The sequence below is a fragment of the Kogia breviceps genome, chromosome 18, assembly GCF_026419965.1.
Source record: "Kogia breviceps isolate mKogBre1 chromosome 18, mKogBre1 haplotype 1, whole genome shotgun sequence".
NCBI lineage: Eukaryota > Metazoa > Chordata > Mammalia > Artiodactyla > Physeteridae > Kogia > Kogia breviceps.
The window spans coordinates 11,291,611-11,317,899 of record NC_081327.1 but is presented as its reverse complement, the minus strand read 5'-3'; the positions used below and the strand labels follow the sequence as shown (position 1 = coordinate 11,317,899).

The 26,289-nt window shown below is 50.1% G+C and overlaps 1 protein-coding gene across 11 annotated transcripts; it reads right to left on the bottom strand.

Moving 5' to 3' along the window:
* Positions 1–663: 663 nt before the first annotated feature.
* NUMBL (NUMB like endocytic adaptor protein) lies at positions 664–26,026 on the bottom strand. Of its 11 annotated transcripts, none has more exons than XM_067018356.1 (11): positions 25,992–26,026; positions 21,871–21,955; positions 20,222–20,367; positions 19,604–19,743; positions 17,817–17,891; positions 17,653–17,727; positions 16,566–16,706; positions 11,454–11,643; positions 7,009–7,314; positions 3,338–3,460; positions 664–2,354 (listed from the first exon to the last, which is right to left on the bottom strand). In XM_067018356.1, exons 4-11 carry the CDS (start codon positions 19,727–19,729, stop codon positions 1,741–1,743), a joined length of 1,650 nt encoding a protein of 549 aa, XP_066874457.1. In that variant the 5' UTR covers positions 19,730–19,743; positions 20,222–20,367; positions 21,871–21,955; positions 25,992–26,026; the 3' UTR covers positions 664–1,740. The 11 variants fall into 11 exon arrangements, with proteins under 11 accessions (XP_066874457.1, XP_066874458.1, XP_066874460.1 ...); XM_067018357.1 differs by lacking the exon at positions 25,992–26,026 and adding an exon at positions 25,541–25,825 and having other exon boundaries at positions 7,009–7,311; XM_067018359.1 differs by lacking the exon at positions 20,222–20,367 and having other exon boundaries at positions 19,604–19,746; positions 25,992–26,025.
* Positions 26,027–26,289: the final 263 nt, after the last annotated feature.

Genomic DNA, 26,289 nt, shown 5'->3' with positions numbered 1-26,289 from the left:
ACATTCTATGATTGGGGGGAAATAAAGCAAACTGCAATACAAAAAAAAAAAAAAAGGAATGAGTAGCATTCTTCTGGGAGAAGGTGCAGTGTCAGGAATGGGTGTTTCAGGCGGAGGAAATGACATCTGCAAAGGCTTGGATTAAGAAAGCGTGGCTCTTTGCAAGCAGAGTACTTTGCTTGCTCCCTGGGGACCCCCTTGCTGCCCTGGCGAGCCATCTGTCACAGGTCCCCTAGTCCAGGATCCAGCCGGTTGGATGGGCTGTAATGTAAACCCTTGAGGGCAGACCCTAGGCTTTTTCCCTCACAGCCTGGTGGTTCAGTGACTGGCCTTGAGGTCGACCAGAAGCTGGGCTTGAATCCCAGCTCCCCCACTAGTCAGATGTGTGACCTTGGGTAAGTGACTCAACTTCCTGATCTGTCAAATGGGGATATCATATTGGGTTTCACGAAACCAATCTCATCATTTTAGAGAGCTATAAAGAGTTAAACATATAATTTATATATTTTAAAATATATAACTTTGTAGATTGTATCAAGGAACCCAGGAAACAGAGAGACTTAAAAATGTGCTGCCACATCAAATGACACTTTGGCCTAAGTTACGGAAAATGCAGTTGCTGAAACGTGAATTTGCCAGCTCGAAGATATGCTACTCCAAACGTAATTATTTAAAAATTTAATACTGAAGTTATTAGCAGCAGATTATATGTTTTTTTAATTCCTTGTTTCAAAATCTGTAAGAATCAGAAATGGAGTGATTAATTTGGGGTACCCATTAATAACCCACTTCCTGAGTGCTGGGTCACTGTTACCTGCTCCCATGCTACGACTCAGAGGTGAATATGCAGGGAGAGCCTTTTTACTCCCTCTGGTTTTAGGAGATGACTCCGGAGGAAAGGCTCTGTCTCCACACCATCCCCCCTGCACACACACCCTGCCTTCTAGAGGGGCACCATTATATTCTTCCTTTATTGGCTGTCCTTGTATAATACAAATCTGCAAGTTTAGATACAAAAAAATCTGGAAATAAAAGATAGAAAAGTACCCGCCAGGCACCCCCTTCCTTCTTCCCGGACCCCTCCCCAGCGGGCACCGACGTGAGGTAACTGAGCATCTTCTTCCCCTTCCCCTTCCCCCTACCTGCCTCCTGGGCCCCCAACTTGGCCCCCTACCCCCATGAGACCCTGGCCCAAAGAACATGAGGGCCCCCAAGGGGAGGGGAGGGGTGGTCGGGGTGAGCACAGCATTGGCAGTGAGCGCAGCAGGCGGGCAGAAGAACGCCCTTTGCTTGTGCCGTGTGTGGGGGCGGGGGGAATGACCAGACTTGGGGTGGGCACTCGTTTGGGGCCGCGGAGGGCCCCCAGGTGGGCATCCCTCCTCCTCCGTCCCACCCAGTGCTGGAAGGTAGAAGGTCAACAACAGAAATTGGGAACTATAGCTTGAACCGAGGGCACTCGGTGGGATTGTGGCCGTCCCCCTGTGTCTGGGTTCCGGGGAGAGGGGGCCATGCCAGCCTAAGTCTGGCAGAGAAATGGGTCCCTTAGCCAGGCTGGGTCCGTCCCTGAATTCCATCCCATCGCAGCCTGGGCGTCACAATGTCGTTTCTGTACTGGTTGTGGGAGGTGGTCGAGAGAAGGGTTAGAGAGGTCGTCAGGAGGGTGCAGCCCCAGGGAGCAGGACTGGGGAGAGGTTGGGCCTCCACTCCCAGGTGTGGGGCTCCAGGAGATGATGGGGTGGGCTACAGTTCAATCTCGAAGGTCTTCTGCAGGTCGCCCGAGAAGGGGTTGGAAGGCTTCTCTACAGCAGGTTTGCCTTCTAACGCTGCCCACTGGGCCTCAAAGGGGTCCAACTCAGGGGCCGGGGCGGGTGCTGGCTCTCGGGGCCAGGGCGCCCCATTGGGGCGAGGACGGGCCTGGCCCCCGGGGGCGCTGGGTGCTGCAGTGGGTGGGAAGGCCCCAGCTTTCCCAATCAGGGTGGCAGGCTGGGGCTGGAGCTGGGCGGCTGAGCAGAAAGCGTTGGCCACCATCTGTGAGGGTGTGATGCCCACCACAGGCACGCGGGGCATGGGTGGGTAGCCCAAGCCCGGGTAGGCGGGCACAAAAGGGGGCTGCATGTGTGGAGGCGGCAGGAACACGGCCACCTGGGCAGGTGCGGCGTCGAAGGGCCCCATGGGGGCGGGGAAGGGCTGCAGGCCGGGAGGCACGGCAGGCACCGAGGCTGCCTGTTGCTGCTGCGCTTTTGCCACCTGGGACGCCTCCTCCAGCCACCTCTCGGCCTCCGAAGGGGTCCGCTTGTGCCCAGGCTGGAAGGCAGCTGCAGGGGGCACGGAGGGCTCACCCCAGGCAGAAGTCCCTGGAGAGAGGAGAGGGGCAGTTAGGGGGCATGGGCTGCAGCAGAGAGAACCCCAGGGTGGGGATCAGACTCTGGACGGGGCCGCCTGCCTTGCATCCAGATCTGCTCCTCATTAGCTGCATGGGCTTTGGGCAAATGGCTTGACCATCCTGGACCACAGGTCATTCAGTGCTATGAAAATTCATTTCTGAGATTCTAAGGTCCTAAGATGAAAAAGTATAGGCATGACTGACAGTCACCCAGGCCGGCTTCCCTTCTGATTGGTCAGTAGCAAACCTGTTATTAAATATTTTTTAATATCACCCTTGGCTCTAATATTTTGACACTGTATTGTCTTAGGAGGCTAAGATTCTAAGACTGCATGGATCTTTCTCGGAGTGTACTATTCTAACATAGTGGGTAAGTTGCAGTGTTTTTAAGTTTGTGTTTTCTAAGATTCTAGAGTTCTGAATTTACGTTGTTTGTAATTCCAAGGTGCTTCCATGGTTTTAGGATAAGCACGTGGCTCTAAGGTGATTCCTTGGCACTATTTTCTCAGAGAGCTCTCTTTTAAGGCTGTAAGATTCCAAGGTTTCCTGGCTCCAAATCTGTTAGGTTCTAGTATCTTGTGGTTCAAAGGCTGTAGGTTTCTAGACTTTATGGTTCTAAGAGCAAGATTTAAAAACTGATCCCATGGTTCTAAGGTGACCCCATAATTCTTATGTTATCTCATGGTTCTAGGATGAACCCACAGCTCTGAGATGACCCCATTGTTCTAAGATGATCCACGGTTCTAAAGCGATTGATTCCATGATTCTGGGATGATCCCATAGCTCTTAAATGATCCATGGTTCTATGGTAATCCCGTGGCTCTTAGATGATCCATGGTTCTAAGCCCGTGGGATTCCAAGATTCCCAGAGTCTCTGCAGTAGCCCTGAAAGGAGCAGGCGGATGCAGGAGGGGCACTGCAGGGCATGTGCCCCAAGAGAAGGGCCGAGTTTACCTGTTGAGGCTGGCGGTGGCCCTGGCGTTGGTGCTCCAGCACTGGCAAAAGATGAGCTGATCTGTGTACACAGGGCACTGATGCTGTCGCTGTCACTGGCATTGGGAGGCTCCATCTCAGGCACTGGGAAGTCAGGGAAGGGTGGAGGTCAGCGAACAGGCCCAGGCTCTGCCCTTGACCCCATCCCCGCAGGTGGCCCTCACAAGGTGTGTGGGTTGGTGGGTCCACTCTGCAGTAACTAAGTGGCCATGGCCACAAAAATGGTAACTGCGCACAAGTGTGTGTGTGACACGTGTGTGTGAGTGGTACAACAGCCAAGTAATGTGTGACATCTGGTGGCAGACAGTCACAGGGATCCCAAACCAAGGAGGACCTCAAGAGCTGTATGTAGCTGCAAAGCAGAAGAAATATTTTAAATGCTTAACAATATATATTAATTTAAAAATATGTTCAGGGAATTCCCTGGCGGTCCAGTGGTTAGGACTTGGTGCTTTCACTGCCAGAGCCCGGGTTCAGTCTCTGGTCAGGGGACTAAGATTCCACAAGACGCGTGGCGCGGCCAAAAAAAATAAATAAAAAATGTTCAACCACGTGTATGGCAAGAGCATTGACTAGTCAGAATGGATACTGGCCACGCTGCTGGTCACTGGCTGGGGATCATCTGTCTTGCTTTGAGTGCAGAAGTGGGGCCCCACCAGGCCTGGCCCATAACATATGTCACGAGGGCAGAGATGCACCTGTGCCTGCAAGACAGGTCACGCTGAGCAGGTGTGGTGGCCTCGTGAGGGCTTAGGATGAGCAAAGGCACCATCCAAATAAACAAGAGGACCCTCACGTGTGGCGTGTGACAAGTGCCTGTGACAGCTCAGCGAGTGGCTATCTCCAAGGGAGTGTGTGTGATGCTCCTATGAGCATCAGAAAGAAACTAGCTGTAGGAGTCAGCAGGTGTGACGTGGGGCTGCCCAGGTGGGACAGTAGGTGGCTTCCAGGTCATTTCTATGATGACTGTGCCTGTTAGTCCAAATGGGTGTGCAGCTTCTGGGGGTGGCATCTGAGTGTGACTGAAATCCGGGTTGTGGCATCCGATTGTGGTTCCCCAGCGTGTGAGCCCATCTGCCGGCGTGATGTATGGAATTCGGCATGAATTAGCATATGTGACTTGTGACTCACACAAGTTTGTGTGAATCCACGTGTGTCGTTCGTGAGCGTGTGTTAATCTGTGTGTGTGATTTCTGAATGGGACATCTGGATATGTGCTTTCATTCTTTCTTACTTTTTTTATCGCAATATAGTTGGTTTACAATGTTGTGTTAGAGTCAGGTGTACAGCAAAGTGATTCAGTTATACATATATACATATATATATATTCTTTTTCATATTCTTTTCCATTATGGTTTATTACAGGATATTGAATACAGTTCCCTGCTATACAGTAGGGCCTTGTTGTTTACCTATTTTATATACAGTAGTTTGTATTGGATATGTGCTTTCTAAGTGTGTGTAATGGTAACACCTGGTCCCGCAACTTCCAAGTGTGTGTGATTTTTGATTGCCCATGACTAAGTGTGTGACTTCTGAGTGTGTGTGACACCCGCAGTGGAGTGGGACATCTGTGTGAGTCCGTGAAATTTTTCTGTGGAATGTTACATCCAAGCAAGTGGGCAACTGGCTACAGGCACGCGAGGCTTCTAAATAAAGTCTGGGGTGCCTGCCACCTCTCAGGGAGCAGGTGTGACAGCCCTGGGGGTGTACTTAATGGCAGGTTACTTAATGAGGACAGCAAATCTGAGGGTGCATGCAGTACATGGGATGCTGCACAACACGGAGTGAGCGTGCGTCATTCTCAACAAGTGCTGGCATCTGCTCAGCAGTCACCTTTTGCAGTAGCCCAGCCTCCTGGATACAGATCAACACCTCCCACACCAGTCCCCAGGGCCATAAGGGGTACGTGTCTCAGATTTGGCATATGGAAGCAGGAGAGTGGGCCAGACCACATGACTTCACTGACAGCTGGGAGGAAAGGCAGCTCTCCTGCCTGTCTCCCTCGGGCAAAACATAGTTCCATGCCACCTCTCTCCCTTTTTCCCATGGCATACATTTTAAAATCACAACAGATGCCATCTCTGTCCTTTTCCTGGTCCATGGCAGACATTAGTAATCAAATATGATGCTTTTCTCCCATTGAACTCTTTGCTCACCTTACCCCTCACCAGTAGAGCCTTGTGGCTCTACTGGCCAAATGCTGAAAGAAAGCATTGCAATTCCATCTTCCCTCAAAGACATAACTAATCGATGATGATGGGTGCTGCCTCTGCACAATCCTTTACCCAAAAGCAACATCACGAATCCATCACTATGCACCCTGACCCCATGATCCCCATGCTCACTTGTACCTTTCACCTCATGTTTCCATAAGCCAAATTCTGGGAGTCATCTCTTGGGCAAAACATAATACTCCTGCTCTCTCTTCTCACCTGCCCATGGCAAACTTTGCTAATCAATCATGTGGTGTGCCACCTCGCTCTTTTCTCTTGCTCAAGTCAGACACTGTAAGGAGATCATGATATCTGTCATCACTCTATTCTCCCTGCCCTAGGCAGACATTGTTAATCACAATCCTTCTTTCCTCTGAACCTGGATCCTTGACCTGGCCAGATCTCATGGCTCTACTGGCCAAAAGCTTGGAGGGAGCATTAGCCTATGGTGCCTCAATCTCCTCTTGAGCAAAAACATGGCATCTGGGTAGCTTCTCTACTCTCCCTTGCCCATGGTAGTCTTGCTAATCAATCATGACATATGCCACTGCTCTCATGTCCCTAACTACAGCAGACAGTACTAACTGATCGTTAGTACTGTGACTTACGCCACCTTTTTACTATCCCTTGCCTGGAGCAGACATTGCTAATCAATCACAGCTTACACTACCTCTCTCCTCTTCCAAACTGATGGCAGACATTGCTAATTGATCACATGTTGCTCCTCTCCTTTGCCTGTGGCAGGCAGTGCTAATTAATCATGGTGTGACCTAAGTGTCCATCAACAGATGAATGGATAAAGAAGATGTGGCACATATATACAATGGAATATTACTCAGCCATAAAAAGAAACGAAGTTGAGTTGTTTGTAGTGAGGTGGATAGACTCAGAGTCTATCATACAGAGTGAAGTAAGTCAGAAAGAGAAAAACAAATACCATATGCTAACATATATATGAAATCTAAAATTAAAAAATGGTTCTGAAGAACCTGGGGGCAGGACAAGAATAAAGATGCAGATGTAGAGAATGGACTTGAGGACATGAGGAGGGGGAAGGTTAAGCTGGGATGAAGTGAGAGAGTGGCATTGACATATATACACTACCAAATGTAAAAGATAGCTAGTGGGAAGCAGCCGCATAGCACAGGGAGATCAGCTCGGTGCTTTGTGACCACCTAGAGGGGTGGGATAGGGAGGTGGGAGGGAGATGCAAGAGGGAGGGGATATGAGGATATATATATACATATAGCTGATTTACCTTGTTATACAGCAGAAACTAACACAGCAATGTAAAGCAATTATACTCCAATCAAGGTGTTAAAAAAAAATCATGGTGTGTACCACCTCTTCTCTCTCTTGCTTACAACAGGCAGCGGCACTGACCCGATGTTCCCTCCTGCTGAGCCCCAGGCTCACCTGTGCCCTTCACTTGGAAGTCAGTGCGGCGCTGCAGCGTGGATGGCAGCTCATTCAGCCGTAGGCTCAGCTGCCGTTTGAAAGGTGAGTTCTTCTGGCTGAGCGCTGGGAAACCACGGAAGGAGCCCTGGCGAACCAGCTGCTCCAAGGGGGCATGGCGCCGGGGGATGGCAGCCGCAGTGGTGCCTGCAGCCACTGGGGTGCCCGCCTCACCCTTCTCGCCAGGGGATGTGGTGGCCGGTGTTGGGGACACGTGCCCAGGCTGGGCAGGGCCAGGAGCCGCAGTTGGGGCAGCTGCTGCCTCTGCTGGAGACATGGGTGAGACAGGTGGTTAGATAGCTCACCTTGGCATTGGAGGCCTCTCCTACCCAGACCCGTTGACTGTTTTCCAATGCTGCCTTCCTCATCCAATGTGCCCTGCCCTCAAGACAGGCTGCTCAGAGCCCCCACATGTCGCTCTTCCCCACCCAAGCCAGGACCACTTTCCCCAGGAGGCCCGTGGGGGAGTCGTCACCCAACCTGACCCTCTGTGTGTCTCAAGCTTTCTGTCCCCCATCCATCTTCCTCTGCTGCTTCTGCTATTTCTCCCTCTGAGACCTTCTGTCTCTCTTTCTAATTAATTTAACACTTTTTTGGTGCATGACCAATGTATCAGGCATTGTTCCAAGTGCCTTGCAAGTATTAACTCATTCAGTCCTCACAACCACCCAGTGAGGTTGATATTGTCATTATCCCCATTTTACAGATGTGGAAACTGAGGCCCAGAAATGGCAAGTGACTTGCCTGAGCCATACTGTGAAGGAAGGGGCGGGCTGACTCCAGAGTCTGAGTTCCAGATGACCACGCTAACCCATCTCTCCCTCTGGCCTGGTCTCTCCACATCATGCTGTCTTCCTCCATCATTCCATCTGCTCTGCTCTCTGTCATCTCCCACCATTCTTCCCACCTCAAGTACCTCCTCCCTTCCTCCAGTTGCTACCCATTGTTTGAGACCCAGCTTGGCATACTTCTTCCTCTGAGGAGTTTTCCAGATTGTTTCAGCCCCTCAGCCTGGGCTCCCTCCCCTCTGGGGCTGTTCTCAGTCCCCTGCAGGTACCTGGTCTCCCCACCCAGCATAAGAAGCAGGCTCTTCAATGCAGGGTCTCCCCACCTCTGCCAATACACCAACATACAGCCATCCTCCCATCAAGGCCTCATCTGAGCCGCAAGCCTGAATGCTAGTGAGGTTAAACTCAGGCCCAAAGAGGGCAGGGAGGTTGCCCAGTGCTTCTCCCTTCTTCCATGAGGGGGCAGTGAGGCTCTCACCCAGGCCAGGCTGGGGGCAGTGGAAACAGCCCGGGACAGGTTGGAACTGGGAAACCACCTCTGCCCCCCACCACCTTGGGCTTCAGGAAGTCTCCTCCCCTCTCCGGGCTCCTGTTTCCCCAACTAAACCTGGGATAAACATCCCTCTGCTGCCTTCCCAGGTCTCCTGAGAGGGTCAGTTGAGGCAGTGAATGAATGTTCAGCACTCTGGAATCCCACAAAAGCTTGGTAAACAACTTTGTGGAAAGTGCACTGCTCCGTAACTCCTGAACCGAAGAGAGCTCTTTGTGAACGTGCGGTGCCTTGAGACTGTGAATCAGCGCATCATCGGCAAAACACTGTGATGTGTTCGGCAAAACACTGTGATGTGTTCGGCAAACCATATACCACACTTTGTAAACTCTGATTTTTGCGGTGCAAGCTCTCAAGTGCTTTCTACAATGCAAAGTACCTGGAACGTATAATATCCTTTGGAAACAGCAAAATCCTTTGCAAACTCTAAAGCATATGACATCCTTTGTAAATTCTAATATTCCATATAAATAGTAAATTCAGTGTACTCAGTGTGTTCTTTTGCAAACAGTAAAATATCAGAGAGGGACTTCCCTGGTGGCGCAGCTGTTAAGACTCCACACTCCTATTGTAGAGGGCCTGGGTTCAATCGCTGGTCAGGGAACAAGATCCCACATGCGTGCCACAACTAACAGTCACATGCCACAACTAAGAAGCGCGCCTGCCGCAACTAAAGCCCAGTGCAGCAAAATAAATAAATAAATACATATAAAAGACAGGTTTTCACTAAAAAAGTATATGTACTTAGGCCCTCTGTTAACTATACTTTGTAATCCGCTTTACCAATGATAAAATTCTTTATAAATTCTAATAGATGATGTAAACAGCAAAATATTTTGTAAGCTGTGAAGAACTCCTTAACTTTGTCGAGAGGTTTGTAAATGGTCACAGAGCTTGCCAAGAAAAACTTATGTTGTAAACTCTAATATTCTAGCAAGTGATAAAAACTTGTTTTCCTAACTTTTTAGCTAGAAATATTTTAAATTTACAGAAAAGATGTAATAATGGAACAAGGAGCACACATGTTCTCTTGTGTTAACTTGTTACAGTATTTGATCTGTCTCTCCTTCCATAATCTTTTTTCAGTATGATTTAAGAGTAAGTTGCATACAATAGCCAAGACATGGAAACAACCTAAATGTCCATCAATAGATGAACGGATAAAGAAGATGTGGTAATATGTATACAACGGAATACTACCCAGCCATAAAAAAAGGATGAAATAATGCCATTTGCAACAACATGGATGGACGTGGAGATTATCATACTAAGTGAAGTAAGTCAGAAAGAGAAAGACAAATATCATGTGATATCACTTATATGTGGAATCTAAAAAAAAGATACAAATGAACTTATTCACAAAACAGAAATAGACTCACAGACATAGAAAACAAATTTATGGTTACCAAAGGGGAAAAGAGAGAGGGGATAAATTAGGAGTTTGGGACTAACGGATGCACACTACTATATATAAAATAGATAAACAACAAGGAAAAAGGAAAAGAGTGAGCTGCAGACAGCTTACCCAACCCCAAAACCTTCAGCATGTACCTAAGAACAAGGACAGCCTCCTACCGAACCACAGGACAGTTTCTTACTTGGGAAATTTAACATGGATATGATACTGTTAGCCAGTCTACAGTCCACATTCTAATTTCCCCAACTAATCTACTCATGTCCTTTATGGATGTTCATATATATATATATTTTTTCAATGTATATATTTTATATGCATATATTCAATATATATATATTGAATTGAATGTTGACTATATATCTATATATACAATATCCAGGATTCAATTCAGGATCACACGTTACATTTATTCATATTTGTCAAACCTCTTCAGTCTCCTTTATCCGGAATCCCAGTTCAGGATTCTTTGTAAATTCTAACAGTGTTTTCCAAAAATTTAAAAACTAGAAACAGTAAAAAAAAAAGTAAAATAAAAATTACATTTTGACTCAGCACATAATACACGTATATTTAAAAACCACAGTTTGAGAACTTATAAACTATTTGCCTTTGACCTAAAATGTTAGAGTTTACCAGGTATTTTTCAAACTTTCTTGACGGCAACCCAGAATAAGAAATACCGTTCACATGGTAACCCATTCCATACACACACACACACACACACACACACACACACACACACGCAGATATACTGACATAAAAGCATCATTGAACTATACTTACCCTTACTACATTCAATTACTCTGATATTTTCTATTTTTTTCCATGTCATTTCTTAAAATGCTAACCACAACCCAGCAAGCTGACTTCACAACCCATTAACAGGGTAGATACACAGTTTGAAAAGCCTGAGAACCTCCCTGGGTTAGCAGATAATAAAGCTCTCCGTGAGCTTTGCTGGGATTTGTGGCCAACAGAATATTGCCCAGAGGACTCCTTAAACTGAAGTACGCTTTATAAACTGTAACCAGACTTGTGGTTGGTGCTTTGCTTTGTAATTTTTACTTAAAAAAATTTGGGGGGGGGGCACTTCCCTGGTGGTGCAGTGGTTAAGAATCCGCCTGCGAATAAGGGGACACGGGTTCGAGCCCTGGTCCAGGAAGATCCCACATGCCGCAGAGCAACTAAGCCCATGCGCCACAACTACTGAGCCTGCGCTCTAGAGCCCGCAAGCCACAACTACTGAGCCCCTGTGCCACAACTACTGAGCCCATGTGCCACAACTACTGAGCCTGTGCTCTAGAGCCCACGAGCCACAACTACTGAAGCCCATGCACCTAGAGCCTGTGCTCCACAACAAGAAAAGCCACTGCAATGAGAAGCCGGCGCACCACAATGAAGAGTAGTCCCCGCTTTCTGCAACTAGGGGAAAGCCGGTGCACAGCAATGAAGACCCAACACAGCCAAAAATAAAATAAATTAATTTTTAAAAATTTTGTTGTTTTGGGTTTTGTGTGTGTGAGTTTCCTTTTTGCTTTGTAAACTGTAGAGCCCCTGTACCTCTGCACCTCTCCCCCCAATCTGGATCCCTTGGCCCCACCCTGGGACCATTCGGTGCCCAGCCCTGCCCCGCCCTCCGGGCAGCGCCCACCTTTCTTTTTGTCAGCAGCCTCTCGCTCAGCCGGCCGCCCACCCCCGGACAGGCGGAAGGAGCCCTCCCGGGCGAAGCTGGTGCGGCTGGCGTCAAAGGCAGCCGTGACTCCGCACTCCTTCTCCCGCCGCTGTTTCCGCTCTAGGCAGGCCGCAAACGCACACCCCACTGCGTGGCTCAGCCTCTCGCCCTGTGGGAAGAGGTTGGGACAGGATTAGCGACGTTGTGTAGTGCAGACCGGACGCCAGGAGCCCCGGGGTCCAGCAGCTGGATGCTGGGTGACTCCGGATGAGTCCCTTCACCTCTCTGGGCCTCAGTGCACATCTGCAAAATGAGGGACAAAAGCCAGAGACAAGAGTGGAATACTGTATGGCTCCATGTTTTTTTTTTCTTAAGATTTTTTTTTTTGATATGGACCATTTTTTTAAAAGTCTTTATTGAATTTGCTACAATATTGCCTCTGTTTTATGTTTTGGTTTTTTTGGCCACAAGGCATGCAGGATCCCAACTCCCCAACCAGGGATCAAACCCACACTCCCCGGCATTGGAAGGTGAAGTCTTAACCACTGGACTGCCAGGGAAGTCCCTGGATGGCTCCACTTACAGGAAGTTACAGAATGGGCAAAACTAATCTATGGTGAAAAACATCAGAACAGTGGTTGTTTCTTAGGGGTGGGCATAGGCACTGACTGAGAAGGGGCATGAGGGGACGGTCTGGGGTGGTGGCAATGTTCTAGATCTTGATGGGGGGGTGGGTTATACACGTGTATACAGTTGTCAAAACCCAGCAAATGTACACTTAAGATTTGTGGTCAGCATGTATTTCGCTTTGAAAGAAAAAGAGCTGGAAACAACTATGAATTCTACTTAATGGTATGCATGCTAAAGTGTCTGGGGAAAGTATTCTGATGTCTGTGACTTTGAAATGAATCAAAAAATAAGATGGGGAGATAAGTGATAAAGTAAGCCCAGACAAATGTTAATGGCAGGATCTGGGTGGGGGTTGTCCAGGTGACTGTACAAGTCTTTCGACTTTGCTGCATGCTTGAAAATATTTTGTTGTAAAGTATTGGGGGTAAAAACAACAACCCCTGTTTCTTGAGTGCCTACTGGAGAGACGCCAAGGCCAGAGAGCCTGGGATTGATGCTGGCTTCCCACTTCCCAGCAATGTGATCTCAAGAAAATCACTTCCCAGTACCCAAGGCTCCTCATTTGTAAAATGGGGGCTCTAACAGCACCCACTTCACAGGGTTGTTGCAGGAATTAGGTGAACAAATATATGCAAGGCATGCAGCATAAAGCCAGGCACAGGGAAACTCACATATGTGTCAGCAGAAATCTTGTCTAGCCCCGGGCTGAGCCCTGATTTGCATCCTTTTATGGAATCCTCACAACAGTGCCAGGAGGTGGACAATCTTATGAACCCATTTGACAGATGAAGAAATTAAGGTTCAGTCAACATGCCCATTATAACAAGTGAGTGGCAGAATTGGGATTCTAATGAGGTATGTCGGACTTCTTTTCCCTAAACAAGATGCTCAGCCACCTCTTAAAGTTAAACTTGGGGACAAAAATCCTCAACAAAATGCTAGCAATCTGAACCCAGTAGAATATTAAAAGAATCAAGTGAGATTTATTCCAGGAATGCAAGGTTGGTTTAACATATGAAAATCAATCAACCACATTAATAGAATGAAGAAAAAACCCTACATGATCATCTCGATTCTCATAGAAAAAGCATTTGACAAAATCCAGCACCCTCTCATGATAAAAGACTCAACAGAGTTGGAATAGAAGGGAACTTCCTCAATCTTATAAAGGACATTTGTGAAAAACTCACAGGACTTCCCTGGTGGCACAGTGGTTAAGAATCCACCTGCCACTGCAGGGGACATAGGTTCAAGCCTTGGTCTGGGAAGAACCCACATGCTGCAGAGCAACTGAGCCCGTGCACCACAACTACTGAGCCTGTGCTCTAGAGCCCATGGGCCACAACTACTGAGCCCACGTGCCACAACTACTGAAGCCCGTGCTCCACAACAAGAGAAGCCACCGCAATGAGAAGCCTGTGCACCACAACGAAGAGGAGCCCCCGCTCGCCGCAACTAGAGAAAGCCCGGGTGCAGCAACAAAGACCCAACGCAGCCAAAAATAAAATATAAATAAATAAATAAATAAATTTAAAAAAGAAAAACTCACAGTTAACATTATCCTCAATGGTAAAAGACAAAGCTTTTCCCTAAGATCGGGAACAAGACAAGAATGCCATTTTCATTATTTCTATTCAACACTCTATTGGAAGTTCTAGGCAGAGTAACTGGACAAGAAAAAGAAATAAAAGGCATCCATGTTGGAAAGAGAGAAGTAAAATTACCTCTGTTTGCAGATGGCATGATCGTATATGTTGAACATCAAGAAGGATCCACAGTTAGTGCAAATAAATAAATTCAGCAAAGTTGCAGGATACAAAATCAACACACAAAAAAATCAGTTATATCTATATACACAAACATCAAACAATCCAAAAATGAAATTAAGACAATTCCATTTACAATACCTCTAAAATAATAAAATGGTTGGGAATAAATTTAACCAAGGAAGTAAAAGACATACACATTGAAAACTACACAACATTGTTGAAAGAAATTAAAGAAGACCTAAATAAATGGAAGTACATCCCGTGTTCATTGATTGGAAGACTAATATTGCTAAGAGGGCAATATTTCCCAAAGTCCTCTGCAGATTGAATTCAAACCCCTTCAAAATCCCAATGGTCTCTTGCATAAATGGAAAAGCTGACCCTGAAATTCATATGGAATTGCAAGGGACCCAGGACAGCCAAAACAATTTTGAAAAAGAATAAAATAGAATAACTCACACTTTCCAATTTAAAAACTTACTCCAAAGCTAAAGTAATCAAAACAGGGGACTTCCCTGGTGATACAGGACTTCCCTGGTGGCTCAGTGGTTAAGAATCCGCCTGCCAATGCAGAGGACACGGGTTCAAGCCTTGGTCTGGGAAGATCTCACATGCCACGGAGCAACTAAGCCTGTGCACCATAACTACTGAGCCAGCGTGCCGCAACTACTGAAGCCCATGCGCCTAGAGCCTGTGCTCCGCAGCAAGAGAAGCCACCGCAATGAGAAGCCTGCGCACCACAACGAAGAGTAGCCCCGGCTCACCGCAACCACAGAAAGCCCGTGTGCAGCAACGAAGACCCAACGCAGCCAAAAACAAACAAATAAATAAATAAAACAAACAAAAAAAACAGTGTGACACTAGCATAAGGAGAGACATATAGACCAATGAAATATAACTGAGAGCTCAGACATAGACCCACACATCTATGGTCAATTGATTTTCAATAAGGTGCCAAGACCATTTAATGAAGGAAGAATAGTCTCTTTATCAAATGGTGCTAGAACAACTGCATACAGTATGCACGTGAAAAAAAAATGAAGGTGGACTCTTACCTCGCACCATTTATAAAAATTAACTCAAAATGTATCAGAGACCTAAATATAAGAGCTAAAACTATAAAACTCTTAGAATGAGACATGAGGTAAATCTCTACAAACTTGGATTTGGCAAGAATATATAAAGAGCTCTTACAACTTAATGGTAAAAAGACAAACAACCCAATTAAAAATGGGTAAAGGATATGAATAGATATTTCTCTGGAAAAGATATACAAATGGCCAATAAGCACAGGAAAAGATGCTCAACATCATTAGTCATTAGTGACATACAAGTCAAAACCATGAGATACCACTCACACCTACAGGATGGCTAGAATTTTTAAAAAGTGTTGGCAAGGATGTGGAGAAATTGGAACCCTCATACATTGCAAGTGGGAATGTAAAATGGTGTCACCACCAAGGAAAACAACTTGGCAATTACTCAAAAACTTAAACATACTACATGACCCAGCAATTCCACTCCTAGGTATATACCCAGAAGAATTAAAAACAGGTATTCAAACAAATAGTTGCATATAAATGTCCAGAGAAGCACTATTCATAATAGCCAAAAGGTGGAAACAACCCAATGTCCATCAATGGATGAATAAATAAGCAAAGTATGGTATATCCAAAATGTGGTATATCCATACGAATATTATTCAGCCATATAAAGGGAGTAAGTACTGATACGATGCTACGACATGGATGAACCTTGAAAACATTATGCTAAGTGAAAGGAGCTGGTCGCAAATGGCCAATAGGTCACAAAAGGCCAATACACACCTCCCAAAAAGCAGAGGGTGTGCCACTCTTCATGCCTCCCTCCTTTATGTAGTTGGGATGAAGATGTGAAGGCTGGAGCACGCACATTCATCTTGGGTCATGGAGTGGAAGCCATGCTCCAGCATAGCAACAAGATAAAAGAAGCCATGGCCCTTGAGCAGAGGGGAGTCACACCAACGCTGTGCTGCCTGCCTAGGGATGTCTTTCACATGAAACACAAATTTCTGTTTCACTGAAATCACTGGTATCTGAGGGTTTTCTGTCACAAGCCTCAGAATCCTGTGAGAATGCTTCTCAGAAGACAGTCCATTTGTCTCTTTCATCAGATTCTCAGAGGGGATCTTGACACCCCCCTCCCCCCAAAAATATACAGAACCACAGGCAAAATGAATCGACTCTGAAGGAAGAGTGGGTACCCTGGGAGGTGCTGTTTCAGAAGGGCCCAAGGGGGCTGCTGGGGGCAGGAAACTACAGCTTGACTGGAGTGAGGTTTAAAAATAAGCAAAAATTCACGGAGCTGTGCGTGGGCCATCTGCGCATGTTACTGTATGTATACGCTCCTCAATGAGACAAGTTAGAGAAACATGAAGAACTATTGATATCAAGGAGGATGTTGAGATCTAACGTGTTCCTGAGGGCTTCCTATGTGCCAGGCATTGTTCCAAATACTCTGTATCAACCCCCTCAAGTCTCACAATAATCCTCTAAGTTAGGGGCTGTGAATACACTCCCTTTTCCAGATGAGGTCACGGAGAGGAGAGGTAAGATGAGTGACTCGCCTGACACCACACAGCGGGCTGGGGTTGGGCGTGGGACGCCAGGGCATGGGAGACAGTCAGCTGGCTTTGGGCTTTGGTGATACTCACGGAGTCCTTGAGCGCCAGGAAACAGTGGCAGATCCAGCGGCGGGTGGTCCCATCACGGCAGATATAGGAGAAAGCCTTGTCCAGGTTGCGGTCAGGAGCACAGAAGGAGACCTTTTCGATGGTTTGGTCTACCAGCAGGTCCTGGGAGGCACCAGGGAGGCCAGGAAAGGCATGTGTACCGTCTTTCATGTATTCACTTAATATTCCCTTTGTGTCTGCTCTATATCCTGTCCTGAATGGGGTGGGGATCCTGCACTTGTTGAAACAGCTGTGGGCCCTGCTCACATGGGGCTCCCAGTTTAGTGCGGGAATCAGACTCCTCACCAGATGGAGACTGGCCAGAGTCACAGCCACGCTGTAATGAGGGAGGCACAGGCAGAGGGCTCGTGGCTGGGATCGGGGAGGCTCAGGGGCTTTCGGGAGCAAGAAGAGGTGCCTGACCCAAGTTGGATGGGAGTCAGGCAAAGCTTGCTGGAGGGAGTCAGTCCTGTTCGGTCATTAACCTGTCTTCGTGTGCTGGCTGTCTCCTTGGGCAGCCTCTGTGCTAAGGGCAGGGAATTCAATGGTGAGCAAACAGATACCTGATCCCGGCCCATGATGCTCCCATCTGGCCAGGTAGATGGACGATAAGCACATAACAGCTAACATTCGTTGATCAGAACACTTCTGCTGTACCAGGCATAGTTTTAAACTATTTGCACATACTTTCTCATTTAATGGTTGGGTCCATTTTTATCCCCATTTTTGCAGATGAGCCAAGTGAGGCACGGAAGGGTTAAATCTCACACCCCTCACGCCCAGGGTCACCCAGCTGGTAAGCGGGTGAGCGGGGATGCGAGCTGAGGTCGCTGCTCTACGGTCTGTGCTCTCACCCACTATCCACGCCAGTTCACAAATAGCCACAGGACTCAATCCTGAATTATGACTGTGAGAGGTGCCAACATGTTAAGGAACACACGGCTGAGTCTAGAAGGTCCCTGAGGGAGGGACATCCTAGAGGTGGGTGAGAAGGCGTCCCTAGCCCCATTCGAGCAGGGTGAGGAGAGGGGCCCACTGGTGCCCACTCCCAGGTCCACGGGCCCCCTACCTTGGTCTTGTCATCCACCACCCGCAGCCCATCGGCTGACACCCACAGGACAGACTTCACAGACTTCCGGCCCATCTGGAGTGGAGGAGGAGGACAGAGGGTGTGGTCAGGGCTGGCTCTTCTGCTCTGACCTTGCCCCCTCCCTGCTCCAGCCTCTCACTCACCGCCTTCAACTTCTTCACAGCATCTTCACACACGTGCATCCCCCGGGACTCCTCCACCTCCACGTGGCCCAGGTACTTGGTGCGAAGGGGGTGGGAGAACATGAAACAAGCACAGTCATCAGTCATTCCTCGTGGCCACTGTGTGTGCCACTGCGAGGCATCACGCAGTGTCCTAAGCACATCACATGAATTAACTCATTTACTCTTTACCTCAAGTTTGCAAGGTGGGGACCTTTTTTTTTTTTTTGAGAGAGTGGCATGGACATATATACAGTACCACACGTAAAATAGCTAGCTAGTGGGAAGCAGCCGCATAGCACAGGGAGATCAGCTCGGTGCTTTGTGACCACCTAGTGGGGTGGGATAGGGAGGGTGGGGTGGAGGAAGACGCAAGAGGGAGGAGAGGGCTTCCCTGGTGGCGCAGTGGTTGAGAGTCCGCCTGCCGATGCAGGGGACACGGGTTCGTGCCCCGGTCTGGGAAGATCCCACGTGCCGCGGAGCGGCTGGGCCCGTGAGCCATGGCCGCTGGGCCTGCGCGTCCGGAGCCTGTGCTCCACAACGGGAGAGGCCACAGCAGTGAGAGGCCCACGTACCGAAAAAAAAAAAAAAAAAAACAGGGAGGAGATATGGGAACGTGTGTGTATGTATAGCTGATTCACTTTGTTATAAAGCAGAAACTAACACACCATTGTAAAGCAATTATACTCCAATAAAGATGTAAAAAAAACCCCAAACCTCATTTACTCTTTACCTCAACTTTGCAAGGTGGAGGCCTTTTTTTTTTTTTTTTTTCTGGCCATGCCGCATGGCTTGTGGGATCTTAGTTCCCCGGCCAGGGATGGAACCCATGCCCCCCTGCAGTGGAAGCACAAAGTCTTAACCACTGGACTGCCAGGGAAGTCTGGGTACCCCATTCTTATCCCAGATATACAGGTGAGAAAACTGAAGCACAGCATAGAGTAATGATTCCCACCCTGCCTCTATCCTTGGCCTTTAACACATCCCTGGTGTCCTTCTGAGTGCCAGCGTCTGCATCTGTGCCTGAGGACGGGCCCCAGGCAATGACTGATATGAGCTGGGGTACACACGCCCCAGCTCCCTCACCCCGTGGGTGGGATGGCTCGAATTCCCACAGTTCCCTAGTGGCATCAAGCTCAGTTGCTCACAGCTATAGTTTAGTAAGACACCCTTTACTGGCTGCCTTCCCTTCCTCACCCTCACCAGCATTTCCTGCACCTCCCAACAGCCCCTCCCTCGCAAGGTCCGCTTCTAGGGGAAGGGAAAACAAGGTGGGGGGGGGGGGCGCTGTGAACATCGTCTGTTGTCACCCAACCAGGAAGGGAATGAGTGGAGAGTTGAACCTAAATCCTGCTGTATCCCTTATAAATTTTCGTGTGTGTTGTAAAGGGCCGTGGTGGTCTAAACCAGAACGCACTTAACAGCAGAGGGCTCTGCAAATGCTACAGAATTTTTGTGACCTGCCGGTGCCCCCCTGGAAACTGTGAGCTCCCACAGAATAGGGTGACTCCAGGCGGGACGCCCCCCCACCCCACCCCAGGTAATACTTTCCTGGAACAAGAGAATGGGTCTTGGTTTCTAATCCCAACTTTAAGGGACTCGGGCCGTGCGGTCCTGCTTCTGCAGGACCGCAGTTCGTCGCGGCTGTGAAGTCTCCTGGCTCTCAGCCACCTCACCGGGCAACGGACAACAGACACTGGACACGCACGCGCACAGCCAACGGCTCGCACAACCCGGAAGCCCCGCCCAGACGAGCCCCGCCCACTCACCCTGACCGGGAAGCTGCACGTGCCCTTGCGCACTGCGTCCTCGTCCGCCTGCCATTGGTGTGGGCGCGATGCCTCAGGCACGTAGGCTGGTTTCCGCCGCCGCAGGCTCTGGCGTAGCTTGTTCATAGTGCCCGCCCCGTCTGCTGACAAAAGACAGGTGCGAGTCAAGGGTCGGAGGCATGGGGCTCAAGGTGGGGGGAAATAGGGCTCAGGGAGCAAGGGGTCAGATAACATGGCAGTAGGGCTGCAGGGTTAGGGGGTCACGGGGTCAGAGGACATGACATCCGGGGAACATGGACTAGCAGCAGTTAGGGGATACCGACAAAGGGGGCAACTGGAAGGCAGGGGAGCGGGAGAGTCGGCAGTGGGGATTCAGAAGACACGGGGCTAAGAGGCAGGGAGGTCTGGGATGCGTGCGTCGTGAGTCACAGCTTTTAGGGGTCTGGAGATTCGGGATGTGACAGTCAAGAGGCATGGTGATCCAAAGTAATGGGAAGTTAAGGCAGTGGAGGACATTGGGGTTAGAGGGCATAGCAGTCAGGGGTCACGAGGTGAGGGGTTTTAGGGGTACAAGGTCAGGGGATGAGGTGGTCAGAGGGCACAGGAGTTGAGACTTGCATGGGTCCGATGTGGGGGACTCAGAAGGTCCAGGGATTGCGGTTCAGAGGGTGTTCGGGACAGGGGTGGGTCTCTGCAACTCTGAGATACAGCCCCTCTGATAAATGTGTCTGTTCCAAGGCAGAGGCCCCGGGGGAGGCGTGCACCTGCGATGTCAGAGGTAGGGATGGAGGTGGTGGCCAGTCACTCAGACAGCCTTCGCTGACTGAGAAGCCATACTGAGTCTCAGGAGGAGCGTGAGGGGACACCTAGGACAGAGCACCAATAGATGAGACTCTGCCTGTGTGTGCAAGCAAGTGTGCAGCTGGTGTGTTTCTTTTTTTTTGGGGGGGGGGCCTCAGTGCGCGGCTCGTAAGATCTTAGTTCCCCGACCAGGAATCGAACCCGTGCCCTCGGTAGTGAAAGCACGGAGTCCCAACCACTGGACCACCAGGGAATTCCCTGGTGTGTTCCTGAGTGTTGTGTGTGAGGGTGTCTAGTTCTAAGCATGCACCTATTGTCTGTGAGTGTGTATATAGCTGAAGGCTGTACGGAAGGACGCAGGTCTGAGAATGGTTGTTGATGAGAGTGTGTGTCTGTGAATGCTGTCTGTGAGGGGATGTCTGCGTCCAAGAGTGTGGCTATCGTCTGTGAGTGTAGGTCCTTGAAGCTTGCGGCTGAAGAGTAGCTATGTGTGAGAGTGGTGGTGAGTGTGTGTCAGGGAATGTTGCCTGTGAGGATGGGTCTGTGTTTGAGCATGAAGCTGTTGTCTCTGAAAGGGTGTGTCCATGACTGTTGTCTTTGAAGCTGTGTGTCTGTGTGAAGATGTGGCTATTGTCTTTGATGACCACTGCCCATGGCAGTGTGTGCCTGTGAGAGTTACCCAAGATACCACATCTGTCCAAGAGTGCAGCTGTTGGTGGTGAGACTGTGTGTCTGTGTCTGTTGTTTGTGAGGGTGTGTCGGGGTCAGATAAGGTGGGTGTTGTTGCAGAGAATGTGGGTCCATGAGTGTTGTTCTGGGGGTGTCTGTATACAACCGTGCATCTGTGAGGGTGTGTGAGGACGTGAGGTTGTCATCTTTGAGAGTGTGTTTGTGAGCATTATTTGTGAGGGTGTGATGGTGTGAAAATGTGGCTGTTGTCTATGAGAGTGCTGAGTGTTATTTGTGAGACTGTGTGCAAAAGTGTAGCTGTTTGTGAAGGCACGAGCACACGGGTGCTGTCTGTGAGGCTGTGTCTGCTTGTGAAAGTGCGGCTGTTGTCTGCAAAGTGTGGGTCTGTGTGTGTTGTTGGGGAGACTGTACAAGACTGCATCCCTTGAGAGTCCTTGAGTCTGTATCTGGTGAGTGTCTGTGCTCACCTGTGAGGGAGTCTGGCTGTTGTCTAGGATTGTGTCTGTATGTTTGTGTGACCGTGAACCTGTGGGTGTGGGGATGTTGGTGTGTGTCTGAGTGTCCAAGTGTGTGTGTGTGTGTGTGTGTGTGTGAGAGACCTAGTCTAGGTGAGTGTGTCTATGAACGAGGTCACTGAGTGTGCCGGGAAGTCATTCGGGGGTGTCCACTTGTGAGTGTGATTAAGCCTGTGTGACAGCAGGGACAGTTCCTTTGGCTATGCGAGGCAGACCCACCCAGTCACTCAGCCTTCGCCCTGTCCCCAGCTGGCCACTCACCTGGCTCCGTCCTGGAGGTTTCAGGGGGCCCCAGGGCCCCACAGGGGGCAGGGGGCAGATGCTGCTCTGGCCTCCTGGGTCCGCCCTGCCCAGGGGAGGGAGGGAAAAGTTGAGAAGCTGGCTTGGGATAGGGTGCAGTCCCCTATCTCACCCCCTCTTTGGACATCAGCCAACCCCCCTTCATCTCAGGATCTCTGATGAGAGCCCTGGTTGTCATAGCAACTGTTACTAAGGCAATCAGCCACCTGGTTGCAAGGGCCCAGGAACGAGTAGGTGTGTTTCGGGAGCATCTGTTGGGGATGTCCTGGCCTCAGGAGGCTGTCTGTACCCAAGGGGATGGTGTGAAGGGGGGAGGCCTGCCCTCTAGACACATGTCCAGGGCTGCACACACACATACAGTCACATGTGTACATGCAACTCTGGTCCACAGTTGTCCCTAGAACCTGGTCACAGCTCTGCACAACTACACACAGAGACAACCACAGCGGCACACACTGGATCACACAAACACATCAACAGTCACAGACACTGTAAATACCTGGCCACATATCCAAGTTCACAGACATACAGTCTCTGCTACAGACCATTTGTCCACAGGTATGTAGAGTCCCAGGCTGCCCAGGCACTGCCACAAACGTCTGGTCATATCAGTAACTGATATTTTGTCACTTCTCTTTTCTCTGCCATATACAAAGAGCTGGGTCCGGGCACACCCACTGAGGCAGCCCATGGCCAACCAATGACAGTTGTTTCCTCAGGCACCCAACCAAGATACTCGCATTACAGACCCACCCGTGTAGAATCACACCCCGCAGGAGGTCACCTATTAGCTCTGAGGCAAACACACTTGTCACATACAGCTCCCCTGCTGTCTGTTGACATCTGGTCAGGGATGCATGCAGACATACTGACACACATCTGGTCATAGCCAGTCACACCCAGCCACAGCCACATGTGTTTAATCATCGACCGGCACACAGCTGCACAAGGACACTCAACCCCAACTGTATCAGTCACACCAACACACCTTTTTGGTCACACACTGTCACAGAGCCATACATCCCAGTCGTAGAGGCACACATTTGGTCATGGTATCACACACGTATATGGATGTTTCTCCATACCCAAGCACACACACAGACCCCGATGGCCACGGCCCATGCATTAGAGAGAAATGGGCACACAAACTCAGGACATGCATACAACCATCCAGAGACAGTTCTCCCCAAGGACGGCCACACTCAGACACAGCCAGACAGTCAGTGGCTCAGAGTCACAGCCATACACATTTCAGAAACGGTCACGTATGCAAAGTCCCACAGCATGAGTGTCCACGTTACCCAGCCATATATCACGGTCATGGTACCTATTTCACAGTCACCCACCATCCCACCCCCAGCTGTACCATGTCAGACCATCACAGAGAAACACGCAGTTTCTCTTCCTGCAAACACGTAAGTCACACCAACAAGTATGGGGCCACATACGATCACAGCCCCCATGTGGAGAGACACACAATATCTCACACACAGAGACATCAGCACACGATTTCCATTACACACACACAAGCAAACAGTCAGGTATGTGCTTAGAAATACAGTGACCCAGACAGAGCATTTATAGCTGCGTTTACACAGAAGACACAGTTCCGGATAGAGTCATGTGTGGAGGCAGGAGACAGTCACTCTATCACCACATCACACAGATTCAAACATAAGCCGCCCAGCACGCATACAGGGACACACACCCACCCCCTCCAAACAGCCACAGGACTACAGACACACACTCTTACAGACCATGACACAGACACAAGTATATAGTCACCCAGCGTCACAGACATGCAGGTCACACACAAATACAGAAGCCACAGTCACATACACATCCCCCCCACACACACACACAATCACTAGTGCCACCACACACAGACACACCTATAGCTTGAGTCACATGCAATGAAATAACCCACTATTAATAGTCTGTCAGGGTTTCAGACTCCAAGTCCAGTACGTAACCCAAATCACAGGTACACAACTATAAATGCACAGAATCACTCAGTATCAACACACAGACCTAGATGTAGTCATTTATACAATCCCGGCCACACACATAGATGTGGCTTTGAACACACAACCGCAAACATACAAGTCACAGTGCCAGCACACAACCTGTCACATAAGCACAGTGTGACTTCATATACAATGGCAGTCATACACCTAAAGTTGCAGGCACAGTTGTGTGTCATACAAGCACATGTGTGACACACATATAAAATCAGTTGGAGACAAACATTCGAAGTCATCAGGACAGTCGCACATGGACAGAGTCATATACACAACTCCACTTATAGTCACAACTCCACCCACATCTTCAGTCAGCCACACACATGCCCAGCCCCATACTCAACAGATACACTGTCACATACCCAGTTAGAGTTACCAAGGTACACACGTGGGGTCACAAAAGACATAATTAAAGACACAACCACATAGTCACAACCACGCACACACTCAAACACAGACAGACTGAAAAGTATAGGGTTCTGCACAGTGAGCGAGCAGCTGTCATATACACATACACAGCCACACAAATGCTGGGGTCACATACAGAGACACAATCACAGACGCTATCGGACACAACCGCAAGCACGAAACACACGATTCCTCAGAGTCACCAGCTGCAGCTCACACACATACACACACAGGCAGCCACAGTCACAAAAACACAGGGTCACACTCTTAGCCACCTCCCCATCGCTTGCTTCCCCGCTTCCCCCCAGGTACCACACACAAAGCCATCATCACCGCAGATGCTGCAGACAGACAGGGCTGCATCAGGTCCCTAGGGAGCCGCCCCCTGGCCCAGCCTGAATCCTGGAGCCTGGGGGGCCAGAACCGGAGGGGGAGGCGGTGCATTGTCTCTGGGTGGGGCCCCTCCCAGACAACTGGGCGGCCCCAGGGACAAAGAGGGTGGCCCAGGAGACCTGTGCCCTGGGACCCTTGACCAAGCCTTTTTGTGTGTGGAGTTGCCTGAAATTCCCCTTATTTTATTCAGGCTTGGGGGGGATAGAGTCCCAGGCACAGAGACCTTGTTTTGAGAAGGGTCTGTTCCTGGGACGCCGCCCAAGCATGGGGGGATGCTGTGCCCCGGACGCCTCTGAGGCCTGGGGACGGACTGTGCCAGGAATCCCCCCGGGCCTTGGCTTGGTGGGGAAGCTGTGGGGGCCCAGGGACCCCATTCTGAAGACCTTGCCTAGAGGGTTACTATGCTCAGAGAGCCCCTCAGGCCGGGAGGGGTAAGGATTGCGTCTGGTCTGGAATCCCCTCTTAGAGGCCTTGACTTGATAAGGAGGTTGCGTCCCAGACCCCATCCCCAAAATCTTGCCTAGGGAGTTGTACCTAGAATCTGTCCCCCTGTCCTTGATTTTTTGAGGGGGAGGTCTGTGTCTGGGATCCGTATCTCCAGAGCCTTGGCAAGACAAGGCCTGTGCCCGAGACCCCTGCCTCCCAAGATCTGGCTTGGAGGGGAGCCGATTCCTGGACCCCCACCCAGGACCACCCTCCCCAGCCTTGGCACCCTCTCTCCATCCGGGCGCCGCGGCCGCCTCCCACCCTCCGCCACATCAGCAGCGGCGCCGCCCCCCACCCGAGCCCCCTTCTCCCGCCCTTCTCACGCTGGCCGCCGCGCTGCGGGACATCCAGGGCTCCGGCGCCCCCGCCTCCCGCGGCCCCGGCTGGGCCCGGATCCCCGAGTGCTGCTGCTGCTGTGGCGGCGGCGGCAGCTCGGTCTGACGCGGGCCGGGACCGGGGGCCGGGGGATGGTGCGGGATGCAAGCTCGCTAGCCTGCTCCGCTCCCGGGAGGATTCCGTTCCAGGGGCGGGGGAGCGCCCCTCCCGCTTCGGCTCCCAGCCCCAGCCCCGCCGCCTGCTGGATATGCAAAGAGACCCCGCCCCTTGACCAGCAGGCCACGCCTATACGCAGTCACGACTCCGCCTCCTCCGGTGTGGCCACCGCCCCGCCACGCCCACTGGCCAGTCCTGGACTGAGCACGCACGTGAATCTCGCTGACACGTTCCCCTAGGTCCATCCAGGCGTGGGTTCCCTTCCCCTCCGTGACTCCTGACCTCAGATCCCCTTAAGTTCCGAAAGATCTGCTTCGGGAGGCGCCTCGCGGTCCCTCATCCCCAAATCTTCCAGCTAACCCCACGGTTCTCCCAGCCCAGCGGGGGCGGGCAGAAGCGGTGACGAGGCACTTTTGCCAGGAAAGGAGGGGGAATGAACAGACCCCGGCGTCCTGGTGCGCGCTCGGTTCAGCTTTGGGGGCGGGGGCGCCAGGCTGGGACCGGGGAGCAGTTCTGGCCACCCAAGTGCCCCCGCACCCGCCCAATCCTGTGGGTTTGGCAAAGCAGCTGGCAGGGGCAT